A 16882-nucleotide genomic window follows, 5' to 3' on the forward strand; every position below is an offset into this window, starting at 1 on the left:
GTTCTGTGGCTGTGTGGTTTTCATCATGCACTTTTGGTTTCCCTGCTTTTAAAGTATTTTGATCAGATACTGTAGGAAGAATAAAACTCAAAAGGTGTCAAGCAGGGAATGTCAGACAAAATAAAATCCACAAGAAATAACAAACAACCAATTAAGAGAATGAATATATGATTGCTTGGGTGGCTCTCTGTTCAAAGCATATTGAAGCCAGAGAAGAAAAGAGACCTTGATTCTAAATAATGATTCATCTCTTTTTAAATTAGTTTGTCTTTGACTCGTGAATCTGTTAAGTCACACCGGTTAGTTAACTGAAAATGTGTTTAAGCCAAAAGGTGCAGCAGATGCAGACGCCGTCTCTCTGTAGAAACATCACTACGAGCGATGCATTTCATACATTTTTACATTTAATATATTGTTGTAGTTATCAATTTACAGGAGATTTTGTTCACATTTCTTAATGTCGCTTTTTTCAACAAAACATTGAGCAAATACACTTAAAATACAGAGAGTTTAAGAATAATTAACTAGTTATTAATGAACTTTTTGCAATTTTATAGAACGACAAATACTAGAATAAGAAACAAAATGTAAAATTAACTATAGTTGATTTAAGAAAAAACTAAAGTTGCAAACTTGTGTGTGAACGCAGCTGCACCTATTATTCTTTGCTTGTCAATCTTGATATACAGTCTGTCTGTCTGTCTGTCTGTCTGTCTGTCTGTCTGTCTGTCTGTCTGTCTGTCTGTCTGTCTGTCTGTCTGTCTGTCTCTTGGCTTTGTGATGTCTTGTTTTGCAAGTGTTCTGCTTTATTTGGATTTGGATGTCTTACAACAAATAATCTTGAAAGGTACAACACACACATACACACAAACGCCTCCCATACATACACAGTGGATCAATAGCAACTTCCTCCCCCTATCTTACATAATAACCTCCAAGGCCTAAACAGCAGAACACCCTTAATTCCACCTGTGTGGCCTGCAGCAATGGATTCTTTAGTCACTTGTGGGGGAAGTAAGAAAGGGAGACCAAATGGAAAGCGATACTGAACAAAACAAAAAGAGCAGAAAGAAGCCAGACAGAGAGGGAGACCCGATTGTATCCAACTATAGGCTCATATTTCAAAGCTCTGAAAGATGTTTCTGAGGAAAGCTCTCATTAAATTCTTCTTTTCACCAAGATACAAAACCATTGTAACAGGCAGAAGCACACACACATGTAGACCGTTCAAAACACACACAAAGCTTTTGACAACTGCCTATTACTTTTTTTGGATGTTTAGTATTTTGTACCTTGTTAGCAATGATGTGGCAGTGGGAAACATGACCCAACCGACCTCTTCAAGACCTCACCTACACAACTTATGCTGGGCTTACACTACACGACTTTTCACGCGATTTGACAGTCGCAGACAATCTTCCATTGTCGGACTGAAATCACAGAAGTCGTGCTAGAGTTGTGGCGCGCGCACGTAATCTCAGTCGTTTGGTGTATGGTGGTCTTCCGACCCGATTTCAGCCAGTCTTCTTCCCATCTTGATGTTCCGACATTATCAAACATGTTTGATATTATCGTTAGTCTTAAGGGGTTGGCTCAAGCGAAATGACGTAAACACTGTCACACTCTCGCATGCATCAAGCACGACGCAGGAGGAGCGGCATTAGTCGCGACCTGTGTCCGCCTGTGCAGGCACTTATTTCAGACACTTTTTCCTTGAAGCCTCGGCGGGAGAACCAGGCTGACAGCCGCGCAACCTTAACACTTTTTTTTTAACAGAGTTAAAGTTATTGGGGGACGAGATCAGCAAATAAAGATGGTCAAATAACTAAAGGAAGTCCCCCGCTCGGAATATTAAATTAACCTTTTTGTAATTAAAATTAAATTAATCGCGTTTGCAGAAATAATATTAATCTCAAAAGGAATCTAGTTGTAGTCTTGCAATATGAGACCCCCCTGTCTTTTCAAAATTTCACTCTGTGACTGAAAACTAATGAGTAGTTGTCTTCAGGTGTGAGTTGATTGTCTTCAGATGTAAGAGGGTGTCAGTCTTCAGTCTTTTCAAAGTCTTTTAAAAGTCCTTTAGTGTAAGCCCAGCATTACATGCTCACCAAAAACTTAAAAATGGGTTAAAATATTTTTTGTAACTTTATTTTATTCTCAATTATGCTGCTTAAAATAACTTAAAATGTTAAATTATATGAAAGAGCCGGTTTTGAAAAAATAAAAGAAGATGGGATGGATCATGAATACACCTGCTTAATTCTATTTTCTACACATACACCACTTCTCAAACACAGTATTTTCCATTGGGAGACTGTCTGCTTTGCTAAAAATGCAATTTCTTACGCTGTGAAAAGAAAAAAACTTTGGACTGATAGAGGGTTAGCATCAATCTCCCACACAAACACACACACTGTCTGCAGTCCTGTCGAACCGAAGTCTCTTTCACACACCAGGCCTGCCGAAGAGAAGGGTACACACACGCAAACACTGTCCCTCTCAAACACACATAGAGCTGCTGCAAAGTGTCAGCTGGATGTGGAACTGTGGTGATTTGTTACTTCTGACAGACAGGAAATAAAGGAGCCGACCAGGGACCTCACTTTCTCTTAGTGCTGGCTAACCTGACGTCTATCACACACACACACACACACACACACACACACACACACACACACACACACACACACACACACACACACACACACACACACACACACACACACACACACACACACACACACACACACACACACACACACACACACACAGTCTTCTCCTCCATTGCTTGCTCTTCTCCTCTAATACATATGCACATGCACACACCCACAATCCATCAGACATCAAAGTCTCTCCTGAGGCCTCCAGAGTTAGAACTACTTGGGATTAAATTTGTGTCTGTGGGTAAAGACAGAACATGTATAACTGTTACAAGCAGTGAATTGAAAGTTTCAAATGCATCAAAATGCTCAGTTGTCATGCTAACGTAATGCTACAATACTTCTAGTGACATTCACTAGTGAACTGTTCTAAAAAAATATTGTTTTTTATAAACTGCGAACAAGATTATATTAAAAGTGAGAACATCAGTGGAAGATAATGAAAAACATAAAAATAAACAAAAAGAGGTCTAAATGGTTATGGTAAAGTTGTGCAATGTGTACGATGATAATCAGTTAGACGAGTCTTTAAACGAGCACTCAGAACATCACAACATGGTTAATCGAATTTCCACGTCTGCTTTAACTGTTTGACACTGAGAGATAGTGTGTGTGTGTGTGTGTGTGTGTGTGTGTGTGTGTGTGTGTGTGTGTGTGTGTGTGTGTGTAAAACTGCATGCTACTCTATTTGATTTCGGTTCTACCATCTACCATGTCCTGGCTATCAGTGACCTCAATTCACTTAAGCATGCCCATTGGTCCAATCAGGATCAAGCTCTGGCTAAGTTGAGCTAATGACACTTGTCATATCAAACCTAATCACGCTGATAGATCCACTAAGTGGGTCACCATGGTGATGCAAGTCTTTGCTTGGCCTAGTTGAAGCTAAATGAAAACTTCTTGAAAAATGTATGGTCAGAAACTAAACTTTAGTAAGAGCCATAACAATGGTGACCTGCAATTTATTTTTTAAACTGAAAAGAATGATTTAACAGCTGGGATGCTCGAGCCACATTTGATTGCAATTAACTTGGGCAAGGTTAGCAATAATGACCACCAGCAGTATTTTTTCATTACACTTTGGCTACATTTAGGCCATTATCCCATTATCCACATTAGCAACAGATAGAAAATCACTCTCTCTCTCTCTCTGTGTATTATAAACCTAACGGTATATTAATAACAAGGCTACCAATGAATTCTGGACTCTTTCTGGTGATGTTATGGTTTACATTTACACACACAGTTCAGACAGAATATAAAGTCTAGGACGAGGGCCCCTGTGTATCCATGCTGGAAATGTGAATCAGTCAAACAGCTGTGGAGCGTGTGTGACAGGGCGGCTGTTGGGGCGCGGAGGGATAAGTTATGAATAAAGAAAGGAGGGTGGAGAGGTGAGCAGATGAGAGGTGGAGGAAACAGTGAGGAAGAGGAGGAGAAAGACAGTAAAATGCTGCCGTCACTTAAACTCTAAAATGAAAGATCGATGAGCTTATTTAAATGTGCTCTCATAGCAGAGTTGGCTCTGATAAAGCTTTGCATTTATGAGTGGGGTGGGGGGGGGGGGGGGGGCATCGATTGACTGAGAGAGAGAGAGGGAGAGAGGGAGAGAGACAGACAGAGAGACAGAGGGAGAAAAGAGAGAGAGGGACAGAGGGAGAGCGGGGAGATGGGGGAGAGGGGGGGACAGAGGAGCAGGGAGAGATCAGGAGGATCAACCGTGGCTCATGAATTTCATCCTTTTCCTCCTAAAATAAAACTTCCTAATAAATGCTAGGGGATAGTGGGGTCGGAACCTGGAAAATCTACAGCCTTCGATTGGCCGCCTGGCACAGTTTATTAAATCAATAACCTTATCCCCTCCTCCTCCACCTCCACCACAGGCCCTACCCCGGATCAGTTTGACTAATTTCCAATTCACCCCCAGCACACACACACACACAACCCCTGCCAGCCATCCTGGGGTAGAGCCATTTTGCAGCACTGTTCCCCCACCCACCCCAACACACCACTTGAGCCAAGACAGCTGGATGGTTGGTGGGTCTGAGCGTGGGGAATGGGGGGTGTTGTAACTTGGGTGCTGAGACCTTGACATTAGAGTGAGGACAGAAGAAGCTGACTCTGCAGCCACACCATCCCTCTGTCTGCCACCTCCTCCTCAACGTCTAAAGCCTTGTTCCCACCAAGTGGTACGGTACAGTTCGGTTCAGTACTGCACTTGTTTAATTGCATTTCTACTGTCAAAAGTTACTTTTAGTACTTTTTTTTCACCCTATCAATGGGGTACCAAGCCGTCCCGTTGTGCTACTCATTACAGTCCATACATTGGTAAACAGAATCATCATTTCAGTAGAAGAGATAAACCAGTGTGTTTAGTCAACTCAGCAAGAATGAAGAATCTTGTATTAAGAGACAAATGTCAGTGCTCTATTCTTTGTTTATGGTATCACATTTTTCTTTTTGATTTAATTTATTGGCCGGCTACACTATGTCCTGCTGCCATGATGTCACAATACTTACATGTGCACTATGTCCTGCTGTTCTATGTCCCTTCGTCATATTACCCGTCTGTTGAGCAAGGTACGGAAGTGGAAACGATAGCCAGATCAAGCATTTCCCGTTCTGTACCAACCCATACCGTACCAAACCGGACGGTACTGTTCAGTGGGAACGAGGCATAAGAGGGAGGGGAAAGAGGGAGTGAGAGTGTGACGACTGGGAAAAGAAAGGAGAGAGCAACTTTTGACACACACAGAGGTGTTGTCATACCGTCATCATCGATTGAACTGCAGGCACAGCTTTCTGAGTGACAAGCACGGCGCACCGCATTCCCTCAAACCCCCCCCCCCCACACACACACACACACACATTTTTTATTCTCAACCCCTCTCCTTGCCGCTCCCTCCTCTTCACCTTCTCCTCATTCCTCTTCTACTTGTGTTGCGTCTTTCACACTCACGGAGGGCACTTTCCCCTTCTCTCAATAAGAACACACATTCTCAATGCGTTCACAAATAGCTCACCCCCCCACCTCTAAAACACACATTCCTAAGACCCCCTCCTCCACAGCACCCCAAGTCGCAGCCTTACGTTCTGCCCCCCACGCCATCTGTGACCCAGAGAAAAGTGAGAGCCGACACCAGCCTGACCTTTCAGTGCTTTTGTTTTGCTTTGCTGACATGATCCCATGAGGTGCATACGCACACACACGCACATGCACACACACACCCAGCCACTGTTTTCCTCCATCACTCTTCGTTCTTATACCTCCAAAAGAAAAATAAAGAACATATAAATGGATGCCAATGCACAATTTCAACACACAGCTTTGCAGAATCAATATCTCATCATATTCATTTTCTGTCCTGTTGCTATATTCAACAATTAGTCCCTACAGTAGTTACCATCCGCAGCCACAAGTCACACACTAATCTGGACACCTGCCAGCACAACAGAGCCAACACTGGACTAGCAGGAGGCAACTTAAATCAATACACTATGTGCAGCAGCATGTGTGTGTATGTGTTGTGCATTTGTGACAAATCAAGAGCTGTAGTTAAGCAGGTCATTGACTGAGAGGGGGATTATCGGTGCTCAGAGACTGTAGCATCCCCCCCCCCCCCCATAAACATCCTCAATACCTTAATCCCACAATCATCATCCTACAATCTGCATCAATAACAATTATTTATGCATGCGGTGTAGTACCTCCAGCATTATCCATCTCTTTCACACAAACAATCAACAAGACTTAATTTACATAAAAACATTGTTACAGGCCTAATACAAAGCCCCCTTTTGTAGTCCCCTCCTGCAGAGACAGACACACATCCCAAATAATAGGAAAACTGGTACATTCAGTCTAATTGATTCCAGTTTAGGAGTCATGTCTCACTTTCCCACTCTTTACCAGTGACCTATACTGTAAGTGTCTCCGCAAGTATTTTCAGTCCTACACAGGTCCACGGCGTGGATCTACATAGCTTATACTAATACAAATATTCTTTGGTGCATCAGCATAAACATTTGAACCCATGGACTCGTGGGAGTAAAGCTCTTACCTTGGCCGTGCAACATGTGGCAGCTGCTGGCGAGAAGGAGCAGGAGGAGGAGAAGAGGCGGACACCAGCTCCCACTCCCTGTGGTTCCTATCCCCATCATCATCATCTTCTGCCGGCTCCCTGCTGCGAGTCCCGGGGAAACCTCAGAGCGGCAAATTCCAGGTTTCATCATGCGGGAGAGAGGGGAACTCAACAGTGCCCGCGTCCGCTTGTGCTTGTGCCTTTGCTGCAACTCTCTCTCTCTCTTTCTGTCTCTCTGTGTGCCTTGCGCACGAATAGAAAGAAGTCCGTGTGGGGAATGGAGTGGGCTTCAGCACCACAGCCGCTTTTTGCCCGGTGTAGCAATGATCTGAGCTCCGGGAGTGTCACCAGCAGTGCTACCGACAAGATCCCCCCGCTCTCTGACTTCCCAGCTCCCGGTGGCCAAAACTCGGCAGGCAGCGGCAAGAGGAAGGAGGAAGGAGGAGGAGGAGGAGGAGGAGGAGGAGGGGGTGGGGGTGGCTCGCCTCACCAAAAGAAATACTTTCTCACTATAGTCTGAGGCTTCAAGCTGTAACGGCACGGCAGTCCGAGTGTCCCTGCGTCCCGCAACACCTCATTTTCAGTTTGATTGATCCGAGCAAAGGAATTCATACATTTGAGTGTGTTTTAGACTTATCCGCTTATTCTCTGCTATCGACTTCAAATCCGCGCTTGTTTATACACGTCTTTGCAGGGGATTTGCACCACAGATCATTTAGCCGTTTTAGAAGGTGGCGCTGGCAGCATTAACAGAGAAGAAATTTTAAAAAAATTAACACGCAGATTATCCCTCAAGTGTGTGTCCTCTTAAAAAAAATCAATTCGGTAATTGATTCTGTTAAATACCCTTGGTATTCTTTGGACTGCACACAAACAGGGCAGACCTCTCCGAGCGCTTTTTCAAGCGTGGTGATGGAGAAGTGTGGGCTGAAGTTAGATATCCTAAAAAACTATTAACCACCTCCGCTAGTCGAAATGCTCCACCGCTCTATCAGAAGGGGACTCTTTCTTCTCTCTCTCTCTCGGATACCAGATAGGCTAAACGTACCAGAAACGCGCTGCGTCTCACATTACGCGGACAAAATGACACAACAGGTTAGCTAAACACAGAAACAAGTATTTTGGTCGAAAACTGAGAGCTTTCCTCGGATACATACGCTGGCCAAAAGGAGTTGGCACGAGCCAGAAAGTCCGTTGAACCGTCCGCTCAAAACAGTCGTTACAAAGTCGCTAACTCACTGCTACTACTGCGACACTGTAGCTTTCGCTTTTTTTCTTCGTTTTATTTTATTTTAGCTGTGTTCAGCGGTCCACTGAAACGGTCCCAGTTCCTTTAAAACAGATTTTATCCTTGTCCTTTAATACTCACGGGAGTTTTTGTCCCCAGTTTGAGGCGTTAATGCCATTTTTTTATCCTCCGTGTTGACACCAGGTCGGAACCCTGTTGAGGCGACCGTAGCGATGCGTCTCCCTCAAATGAACACCTGCCACCCTCCTCGACAAAGACTCCGGGGGAGAGAGAGGGGGCTCCCGTTTTTAGCCTTATTCAGGTAGCTTCTGCGTTTTCAGTCCGCAGTATGCGTTTATGAGGGCTTAATATTACTTTCCCCCACTGATAATCCTCGTTTTTCTAAAGTATCTCCGTTATTCTCTCCCTCGGTCTTTTCCCAAACTAAAAAACTAAACTTCCATTCACTATCATCCGTCGTTGCTGATTGGTTGAGCAGAGTGCTCCCTCTGTTTCCATTGGACGGTCACAGCTAAGGGGGCGGGAAGCAATGGCAGGCGTGAGAGCATGGTGGACGGCGCCCCCCAAAACCCCCACACATATAGAGAAATTTGTCTGAAAGGAGATTTTTATACATAGGCTATTTGCTTCAAAATAGATAACCATTCAACAACTTTAAGTTTTTAGGTACTTTGAGGTAATACTTTTGCTATTATTACTTAATAGAGATTTTGGTGGTAGCCTAGTTCACAGTAGGATAGTGGGCAGGACTATAGGAGAACCTAGCCTGGGGATTTGTTCCCCTTGCTCAGTCCACTTCAAAGAAATTTGACTATCTGTCATTTCACTGAGGAGGATCTCTCTGAAGCTCCACTTCAGCGCTTGCTTCATTACAAAATAACTGCCTGGAACTATAGCCTATCTTACTACGAGCGATAACCTAGTTTCTTCCGTGGTAAGGGTCATTAAATGGCACATTAATATTAAAGCCTACAACACAGTGACCTTATCTTTTATTGCCTCAGTAAATCCTCAGAGGCAGACTTTCCAACCCGTGAGTGGCCAAATAGTCTCCCTGTGCCGTCTTACTGTCCCCAACACATTCTTCTCAGGCACCTTTACCTCCGCCCGTACATTCATCTTTCCATATAGGCTCATTTGGCAATTGGCTTCCATCTTTGTTTCCAGTGAATCAGCTTTGATGCTGCTTGGAGTTTCCATGAAAGCGTTTGTCCTCTCCGTCTGCAGTGCCAAACCTCAAGGGCTGCACTGGTTTCCACATTAAGAAACCAAAATCCTCATCTCCTTGTATCAGGACTGTATTTTAATTTGTATGGAGAGGGTTACAAATGAATGGGAAAAGTCTGCATCAAAGAGTGGATCTTCCTACTTGGTTCTCCTGAGACATAGACTACTGTATCAAGCTGTAGAATTTGCTGAAGACAAATAGCCTAATGTTTTTAATGCAGGGTATCATTTTAGTTACTAGTATTTGATTTTAAGATTTCAGCAAAATCCCCGTAGGTGTATATGTTAGATTCTTGTTAATTGCTTGTGGAAATATTTGAGATTTTGCACAAATAAAAAATGTATCACATTTATGCAGAATAATAGTAGCCTACTAAAATTAAAGGATTTTTAAAGATAAAAAATGGGAATGTTCATGTCATTGTCTGAAAACTGCTGTTCCTTCACAGTGACTTCATAAATGTGTATTTTACCACTAGGCAAATTACGTTTTACTCTAAATTGTCTCCTTTTTTGATCAATACAGGCCCTGATCTCAATGCTGGTCACCACTTACAGGAAATGTTGGCATAACAATGTTCACCTCCTCCATCTTCTTTTGGAGAATGGTGTGCACTGTGCTTTGAAGCTGTTCTGGCAGCTTGAGTTAACCCATCACCTTACGTGTGTTCGGTCACTCGTCCATATTTCTGTCAAAAATACTTTCTATATGTCAGCCATTTTACTGCTATTTCTTCACCATATTTTGCTTGACTGCACACAATACCAAAAGTCCACTGTGGAAGTATGCCTCTCCTCTGAGATTCTTTTCCTCACCTACAAGCCGAGGTGATAAAATTCAGTGCAACACGCACCTGGCTGACCTCCTGGTCCAACCTCTCTGCCCATCTAGTGGTCTTCACACCTCTCAGGCACCCACCCATCTCCACCTATTTCCACACCAACCAAGCAGTAACCTGTACTTTGGAAACCCACTAGTTGCTATGATACCAATCACCATTGTAACAATCTATTGATATATCTTGCTCGGACCAACTATGCTGTTTTGCCAGTTTTACAACAACTTTTATTTCTAACCTTATTTTTTTCAAACACACCTCGTCCCACTTTGTGTGTTGCCCTTGAGTTTGAGCAATGTATTTTATTAAATGAAAAAAATACAGAGGTGCCCCTGACCACCTCTGACCTCCGCTTTTAACTTTCTACACACTGTTTCTGGCTTGTTTCAGATTCCTTGCATTGTTGGTTTGTGAGCTCACATTTCTAATACAGTTGTCTCATTTACTTTCCTCTAGTCTAACGTGAACTAGTGTTAACACATTTAGCTGCAGGGTGAAATATTCTTGAGAACTGATCCGAATCATAATTTGAAAGAGGACTGGAAATTCATGAAGGAAAATGTTCAAGATAATAAATTGTCCATATCTTACCCTCTGTTGTATCAGGCTGGGTTTTAAATAAGGTTCACCCCTCAATTGATCTTTCGAGGATAAATAAAAGAAAAATGAAAAATGAAATGAAAATTAGCTGGAAACCCTGTATGGAGAAAAAAATGGAAAACAATAAGTCAGTAATGATTTCAAGGCGAAAGTTTGTCCAGCTATGAGATACATATGCCCACAATGCCCAGTAGCTATTGATAAAAGGAACAACTTATCCAATACTGAAACGCTGCCTGGGTTAACTCTAAGTAGGCTTTATTAAATGGGACACTGATATTTTAGTGTCTAATCTTATAGATGTCAGAAGGAATAATAGTTTTATCAAAATGTATCAGACTGGAGTTGTGGTTTCACTGCTGTATTCATTGTTTTGAATGCATGAATACAAAACAAACTTTAATCTATTTAATGTTTAATAACATTACATAGACCGAAGCAAGATAGTCAAGCATTTATAGGCAAACTTTCTCACCATCTGTACATGTTTCAAGTATTTAGATCGTTTTGATTTCCAAACAAAATTATACCCACATGTTTCACTTCTTAAACTTGTTCAGAAGAATAATACACCTTTATAAAAATTATACACATCACTTTTAAGAAAAATTATACTAATTTAAATGTACATGTGATGTATGCAAAAAATAAATAAAAAGAATAAACAATAAAATCCCAAAAATATTTTCTTAACTCAATTCACTTATTGGTTTGTCCAGACCAGATCTTTCATCTGATTCTCATAGCCTTCTTTAGTGAATGGAGACAGGGATATGTACGACCAACTGTCAATCACATGACCTGAGCAAGACCCATTTGCTGAATATATTCATGAAATTCTAAAACTCTAGAAATACTAAGTTAGTGGACTTTGAGTTTTGAATACTCTGCGTATTATAATTAAACATCGGCTCCCAAGGTTAAGATTAAACCTCTGTGCTCAAATAAAATCTTTGTTTTCCATATCCATCATTGTTAACAAGAAACTGTAAGAGCATACACAAACAGTCGATAATTAATACATATTGAAATAAATCCTAACAAATGTCACATGTAATGCAAGAAAATGTTTTTTATAATTAAAGCCACAGTGTTTTGGATACAATTCTTGAAGCATTAATTTAACATAACATCATTGGGTTCATTTTGTCATGTGTCCAACTCTTAATAAGTCATTCAAGTCTATTTCCCCTTCTGTCTCTCAACAGGAATATGCCCGCCAACACACACATACACAAACACACACACAGTGGGTTATTTGGTTGCGATACACAGACTGACTGAGTGTTCGCAGGTTCTAATTCTGAAGCCAATTTAGCTTCCAATTACCTGTTTATCCAGTACAATTACCTCCGCGTTTTCTGCCCTCAATCTATTGCTCTCTATCACCAACACATCTTGTTATGGTTCCTCACCCACAGAGAGACACATATAATTACAATCACACACACACCTATTTGTGCACAGATTATTCATCTTGTAAGTCCACCACAGATGGATATCTAACCTGACACGTGCATGGACATCTATCTCAACGCATCTAGCTACATCTGCTCGACAAGTCTCTCTGTCTGTACTCACACACCACCCTCTCTCTGTCCAACACACGCATGCACACACACACACACACACACACACACACACACACACACACACACACACACACACACACACACACACACACACACACACACACAATCACACCTCCCACTCTCTCTTTAACACACTCACAGTGCAGCTATGAGATGACCTCCACGGAGGGCTCATTGTGCAGGCTGAACGATGACAGCAATCACTGCTATTCTCTCAGAGGCAAACATTGGGACAGTCCCCTGTCTCTTTAACACCTGTTTGACCAGGCTAATGCCTTCTCTCCTGGCAATCAACACAGTTGTGCGTGCACACACACACATACACACACACAGTGCATGCAGAGCTAATGAGCGGCTTCCTGCAGCTCGAACTGTCATCGTGGTGGAGGGAGATAATGTCAATATTAACTGACCTGTCATAGCAGTGGAGTGCTGGGAGGATGCACACAATGGGAAAGTGGTTGCAAACAGAGAGACATAGATTTTAAAGCATAGCGGTGGGACATTGACTAAGAGCATCAATTGCTTATTCTTGTTGCTTTTTAGAACTCTTGTTCATATTCACATTATGGCTGTTTTGGGTGAAAACTGCCTTTTTACTGGTGTGTAATAGCCACAGGCTGCAGAATGTGAATCAAGCTTCAACACAGCATGTGTGCCACACCAATTCAGAGTCTCCATCAATATCACATACACCCTCTGCTGTAGAAACATAAGGGGACAGTATGATGAGCATTGTGTTGAGCCTTTGGATCTTGCCATAATGTGATTCCAAGGACATGTGGAATCTAAAGATGCTCATTTGCTGTGAGATGTGCATGCGTGTGTGTGCATGCACGTGTTTGCGTGCATGTGTGGGGGGGAATTATTAATTCTCTTACCTGACCTCCTTCGTTTGTGAGAAAAATAACTACAGAGAAAGACCAACCATTAAGAGCTAATAAACTAAATAAATTGATTGAAACACACTTACAATGCCTTAACAGTTTTCTTTTGTCTTTTTGTGTGTGTGTGTGTGCATGCGTGTGTGCATGCGTGCGTGTGTGCATGCGCTTTATTGTTTGGTTTCATTGCAGCCCAGGGTGATGCTACATTCTTGCTTTTCAGGCCCATAGAAACTTGATGCCCCAAAAGCAGCGGCTCCACCTGTTATCCAAGCTATCTCCTGGGGCTAAAGGAGAGGGCGAGGGAGCACTCAGAAGAAAGAGCAGGAATGAGGTTGAGCCGAGGGTAGCGGGAAGCCTTTCATGTGAAAAGAGTGAGCCGGTAAGGAAATTAAGGGGGAATTGTAAGGAGTTAGGTCACACCTGTAGCCGAGTCAAAGAGACAGGCAGGGATGTGGGGATAAGTGTAACACCGGTGGGTGAAAGGGAGGATTGCCGTGGAGAGGAATCCTTTTTTAGTGAGTCAAGCAGATAGAAAGGGGTGTGAAAATCATAGTCTAGGCTTTAAGGGCTCTTTTATGAAGGGGGAGAATGAAGTAAAGTGAGAAAGCAGCGAGAAAGCAGAGAGAGACAAAGAGGGCTGATAGTCAGAAAAAGGGAAAATATATTCCGTGATTTCAGGTTCATTGTGTAGAGAATGGGCGCAGAGGGTGCCGAGAGAAAAAACACAAAACAAAAAGCTCAAGCTGCGCGCAAGTGGATGAGTGAGCGGGTCTATGATTTTTTGTGGTTGTTTGTTTTACTTTCTTTGTGCACGTGTTTTGCTTGATCTCTTAGTACCTGCTGTGTGTCATCCCTGCAGCAACAAAGAGGACGGTTCATCTGCAGCTCCGCCTAGCATCATGCTGGCCGGCTCCTCATGTGTCCAGGCCTGACCTGCAGGGCCTTCGCAACTGGCCTCAGAGAGCTGCAGTGCAAGGTCCCAATGTCTTGCCACAGCCCTCTGAACCTCTCTATTCCCTTTGCACCTGTAATCACATACAGATATCCAGCATCACAAGCGCAGGACGTGCACGCTCAATAAACTTCACATAAAAGGAAAGCAAACACAAGAGGAACACATAACAGAACTCCTGCTGCTCAAAACGTAAAAAGAGGGGCATAAAAATAAACAACCGCTTATTTAGTAATTGTGAGCATGCCTGCACTTGCGTATACAAAAGCCCTGTAAGAGCATGTGTACACCTGCACACACACACACCTGCACAAGGGGGGGGATGCCGAAAGGCACTCACTCGTGGTCCTTCCAGTCAAAAGGGCGTGCACCTTGTTACTGTGATCTCACAGAAAAGCAGTGCCATGGCCTAAAGGGAAACCCACCTCACAAGCTTTAATTTGAATCTTTTTCATCCTTCATCTCTCTACCTCGCTGCCCTGAACTCGTACTCCTCCAAGCTCACTACTTTTTCTTACTTTCAACCAATTCCATCTTTCTGCTGAATATAAAATTCCCTTCTCCCTGTGGGGACGACAAACATACAAGCTCTTCATTCCTTCCCCTTATGTGCCTAGTGCCTTCCCTGCCATTTCTTGCTCATCCCCTCTATCTCAAATACGTACATGTGATGATTTAGTTGGGTCCTCTGTGGCATCCTCTATTGAACAACGTAACAGTGTTACTTTAAAGCAGCATAGCATATGGCACGTTCCCTTTGAACAGGGTACAAAATCTTAAGTATTTGAGTCTGTAAAAACTGATACTGTAAGCGTAGGCATGTAAGCTTTCAGTTAGTCATTTTGAAATAACCTCACTGACTTTATCCTCTCTGTAGGGTGCTTGGTTTGCAGAAGAATACACTTCTTCTAAAAAAAAGACTCAGAAGAAAGTGACTATTAACACACAGTCTTCCTGTGGCTCACTATTGATGAAGAGAAATCATTTGCTAAGGTCTGATGAGCACAATTTGATTGTTTTTCTTTCACATACCAATAAAAAAGGATTTTGCGATAACTGGGAACATCGAGAGGTATCTCAGCGTCCTGAATCTTTAATAACCGATCCAGGTCCATTAGTCTCACCTACTATTAATTTGCTCAGTGTTAATTACTAGGCAGTAAGGGGCATGCCATCATTAAACTGGATCTTTATATTGCTTCATTTTTGTTTGCGCCAGAGTCGATACATTGCTGCACCCAACAAGAGCTCTGGAACACTAAGGTATCAAGTTTTACCGCGGATCAATATAAATATTTGAATGCAAACAGAAGCTGACGCTGTCCAGTGACGTTATCGGCAAGAGTAATGCAGTCAGCAAATACAAAACAGAACCCATTTATGAAAAACTTTATTACTGAAATAAGATTCTCAAAAGTGCGGTAATTTAACAGGAAAGTTAAATAAGTTGTAAAAAAAAAGGCGCTTTATTCCTACTCCAGAATGTGCTTGATAATAATAGTTTTAAGTCACTACTCATAGCAATGGTTTTACACAGAGTCCAATGGTTACAAAACACATCTACTGTCACCTCCAAAGGTTAACTTATTAATCATTATGTTTATTCCGTACAAAGAAACAAATGACTGTCTGCTGTTTCATAGAATTATGTGACGGACTATTTCAATGATTTAAGCAGTTGCCAAGTAACCAACGTAGACGCCATGAAGTTACAGTTCTCAGACAAGAAATAGTCCAGTATATAACTCTGCAGAATGACGAAATGTTTATTTTATTTTTTATTTATTTTTTTACGTGTTGGCATTTGGATTCAACAAACAAGGCATTATGTTTTAGTTATTGAGTCTGAGTGGTACTGGTAGGCAGATGTTAGTTCTTGTTAGACAGAACCAGAGAGAGAGTGAAAGAGAGAGAGAATTATAGAGTGAAATAACCACTTCTTTCTCTGTCATGCATGACGGCGTGACTTCAGGGTTACACCCCCCCCCCCTCACACACACACACACACACACACACACACACACACACACACAACAACTGACACACACATATTTTTACAGTGAACATGCATGCACCTGGCTGAGCTGGTCACTGGTGCATGTACACCCCTGACATGCTTCCTACATGCACATCTGTCACATCCCCCCCATGTCACCCCCCCACACCACCGCCTGCTTCTGCCCTACACATGTCTCCTCCTCCTCTGCTGAAACAGGAACATGCTGCCTTCAATGCAGTTGTCAGAGAAAATCTGGTGGGAGTTGAGCCCATGTCAAAGAGCGACAAAAGTGACGCATCAACACAGACAAAATTGATATTGCTTTGCGGCAATTTTTTTTTACACACAAATAAAATCTCTATTATTAGTTGTTCATGGTGATATATTCTATTCTTTATTTCTTACCGTATGCATCCTTAAAGATCACTTCAATATCTGCAGAAATAAAGAATAAATAAATATTCTTAAAACCAATATCTTTGTATGTGAAAAGTTGCTTTTGTTACTTGTCGTTGAAGTTTTATTTTGGATCTCCTTTCACGATTACTCTAGGTAAGCGCGTATGAGACCTTGGAGGCAGCAACAACTATTTGGAATGAAAACTTGAGCGAATGTTGGGGTAAAGCTGTGGGAGAGCAAGAAAATAAAGGTTAAAGTTACAAGGTGAGGATATCTTCATCTCCTTTCTCTTCTACCTCTTTTTCTCCCCTTGGATCACAGAGCCACACTGCCCCCCTCAGGCCAGCCAATCCTCCAGCTATGTCAGCAGAAATGAGGGTCTGTAAAGAATAGAAA

The 16882-nt window shown here is 42.3% G+C and overlaps 1 protein-coding gene across 1 annotated transcript in view; it reads right to left on the bottom strand.

Annotated features, from left to right (window-relative positions):
- Positions 1–6890, bottom strand: part of LOC307252277 (protein sidekick-1-like) — a gene marked incomplete at its 5' end in the record, with an annotated part of 221470 nt that extends 214580 nt beyond the window's left edge. Inside the window, one exon of the mRNA XM_080029914.1 lies at positions 6722–6890. Within this exon, the coding sequence (XP_079886040.1) occupies positions 6722–6890 (169 nt within the window). The remainder of the gene's footprint in view (positions 1–6721) is intronic.
- Positions 6891–16882: the final 9992 nt, after the last annotated feature.

This window comes from Ammodytes marinus, assembly GCF_949987685.1.
Source record: "Ammodytes marinus genome assembly, chromosome: 6".
In the NCBI taxonomy this organism is placed as follows: domain Eukaryota; kingdom Metazoa; phylum Chordata; class Actinopteri; order Uranoscopiformes; family Ammodytidae; genus Ammodytes; species Ammodytes marinus.